This window comes from Limulus polyphemus, unplaced genomic scaffold, assembly GCF_000517525.1.
Source record: "Limulus polyphemus unplaced genomic scaffold, Limulus_polyphemus-2.1.2 Scaffold6056, whole genome shotgun sequence".
Lineage (NCBI taxonomy): Eukaryota > Metazoa > Arthropoda > Merostomata > Xiphosura > Limulidae > Limulus > Limulus polyphemus.
The window spans coordinates 25,198-28,106 of record NW_013671666.1 but is presented as its reverse complement, the minus strand read 5'-3'; the positions used below and the strand labels follow the sequence as shown (position 1 = coordinate 28,106).

Genomic DNA, 2,909 nt, shown 5'->3' with positions numbered 1-2,909 from the left:
ATAATCCCCCCACATAAAGTTTCCACAAGATTAACAACATGGTTTCCCACTTACCTTCACACTTAACAACTTGAGCAATAATCCCCCACATAATGTTTCCACACCAGTCACACCAAGGTATTCACACTTACCTTCACACTTAACACCTTGAGCAATAATCCCCCACATGAAGTTTCCACACAGGTCACACCAAGGTAGGCCTTTAAAGTTGTGGGTCTGAACATCGAAAAATAAACAAAAATGTCAGCCATCTTCTTCACACTCATTAAAGAAATGAGTAACAGAAGTTTCGTAACAAGTGACTGAACAACAAAGTAAAAAATCTAAACCTGACAGCAAAGTAACAGTTAAATTCTGTTGTTTAGAAGGTAATGATACACGATAAAAGCAACTAATCTTTTAAGCTGTCTTTAAATATATCTCAAAGTGAAATCACTTCAAACAGGACATTTTAAGAACTTTCTTTTACATTTTCTTAGTTAACATCCACTTCCCCCACCAATATAGTTTACACTTGAAAGATAGGCTAATTTCATCCTAATAGATTCATATTTGCATTCGATATTAAAATCATACAGAACTACTTACATCTTTCAATCAATAAGCAAAAACTGACAAACTTAAATTAATAAAAAGTCCTATTGAAACCTAAATTAACTTCCATCACTTTACATGTAAAAATGAACACCTTAAAAAATACTTAATACTACTAACTCAATCCTCTTCAAAGGTTACAGCCTACACAAATTTAAACCTAAACCTAAGTAACTGGTAAACACAGCCACATCTCCCAATAACCACTCTAAAACTACCCCCAAAGTCTCCACAAATTGATTTTTTATATGTTAATAGTTTGTTGAAATTTTGCCGACAAAATTAACTAATCTAAAATTGGGCCAATACATTTTTACGAGCAAAAAAACCATTAATTTACATATAAAATACTGAAACTGATAAAGAGTCAAATGAGCAAAATATTACTAAAAATTTACCTCATCTATTTATTGGATAGTATAAATCTTTTATCACAACTATGACGAGTTTATTACTTCTTCCTTCTTTGTAAGAAAACTTCTCAAAGCAACATTCACATCATCATCATCCCCTACCTCTGCTACGTAAAAATACAACTGAATAGGCTGTTCTGGTAAAAATCCTGTTCAGGTTTTCATTAAAGGTGAACATCCATACAATTCGTTCAGAAAATTGCCCAACCTAAGTTGGGTATGATAAATTTTTAGTCCTAATTAGGTTATGATGAATAAATTGAGTAAGTGTCACATGGTCTTTAACACTAATTCTAAAGTATTAACTTCAGTTTTATTTTTTTTATAAAGTTCTATAATACTATTGAAGTGAGTACTGAGACACTGATGTACTAAAGAAAGACCTGGATAAACTGGTAAGATGGCCAAATATTTGGCAAATGACCTTTAATTATCATAAATGCGAGGTACTGCATTTGGGTTATCATAACCTGTAACAAATGTTATGTAGATGGCAACCCACCTAGTAGCATAACTGATTGTTTGTTATATTTACATAAAGCTGCATATGCTTAATTTTAAACTGACAGACTAGAAAGAAGGCAGCAATTCAACTGTCAAGACATTGAACAATGGAATTTAACCTTCACTCTAAGAATACACCCTCAGCCCAAAAGTATAAAACATGATTTTAAAACAACAGGACATAAGCCATGGACTCTTGGATTCACTGTCCAGCACACTAACCTTAGGCAACACCTAGAACATTAAGAAGTGATCTTATTGAAGTTTTCAAGATTGTCCATGGCAACGATAGGATAAATGCCTCATATGAGGGGTGTTTGGCTTTTAGAATGAGTTGCCATCAGCAGTAGTGGAGCCCAGCACTTTACAACAATTTAAAATGAAAATTGACAAAAATACAGGGTGGGTTTAAACATACTTTTCTCAAGAGTTGGTGCTTTGATTGACCAAGTAGTCCCTTGATGTCTACATATTAAAGTCCCTTGATGTCTACATATTAAACTCCCTTGATGTCAACATATTAAAGTTCCTTGATGTCTACATATTAAAGTCCCAAATTTTTCAGTGGTTATAAAATAATTATACATTTTTCTGAAACAAGCTAGAACCAATTTGGAATAAGACTTATTTTAGGTAGATAAACAGATTATAAGAAGTGTAGATGCACGAAGATGAAAATCCAAATATGCGATTTCATTACAGACAGAAGTGCATAATTTACCCTGAAGTTGTGAGGCTTCTCAAAGCAATGGACATCAATATCACCCAGACTTACCCTGAAATTGTGAGGCTTCTCAAAGCGATGGACATCAATATCACCAACACTTACCCTGACGTTTTGAGGCTTCTCAAAGCGATGGACATCAATATCACCCACACTTACCCTGAAGTTGTGAGACTTCTCAAAGCAATGGACATCAATATCACCCAGACTTACCCTGAAGTTGTGAGGCTTCTCAAAGCAATGGACATCAATATCACCAACACTTACCCTGAAGTCATGAGGCTTCTCAAAGCATTGGACATCAATATCACACTTACCCTGAAGTCATGAGGCTTCTCAAAGCAAAATATCACCCACACTTACCCTGAAGTTGTGAGGCTTCTCAAAGCGATGGACATCAATATCACCCACACTTACCCTGAAGTTGTGAGGCTTCTCAAAGCAATGGACATCGATATCACCCACACTTACCCTGAAGTTGTGAGGCTTCTCAAAGCGATGGACATCAATATCACCAACACTTACCCTGAAGTTGTGAAGCTTCTCAAAGCAATAGACATCAATATCACCAACACTTACCCTGAAGTTCTGAGGCTTCTCAAAACAATAGACATCAATATCACCCACACTTATCCTGAAGTCAAGAGGCTTCTCAAAGCGATGGACATCAATAT

At 35.2% G+C, this 2,909-nt stretch overlaps 1 protein-coding gene across 1 annotated transcript in view; it reads right to left on the bottom strand.

Moving 5' to 3' along the window:
* Window positions 1-2,909, bottom strand: part of LOC106473301 (N-chimaerin-like) — a 21,726-nt gene that overhangs the window by 5,736 nt on the left and 13,081 nt on the right. Inside the window, exon 8 of the mRNA XM_022401765.1 lies at window positions 132-216. Coding sequence (XP_022257473.1) covers window positions 132-216 — 85 coding nt within the window. The remainder of the gene's footprint in view (window positions 1-131; window positions 217-2,909) is intronic.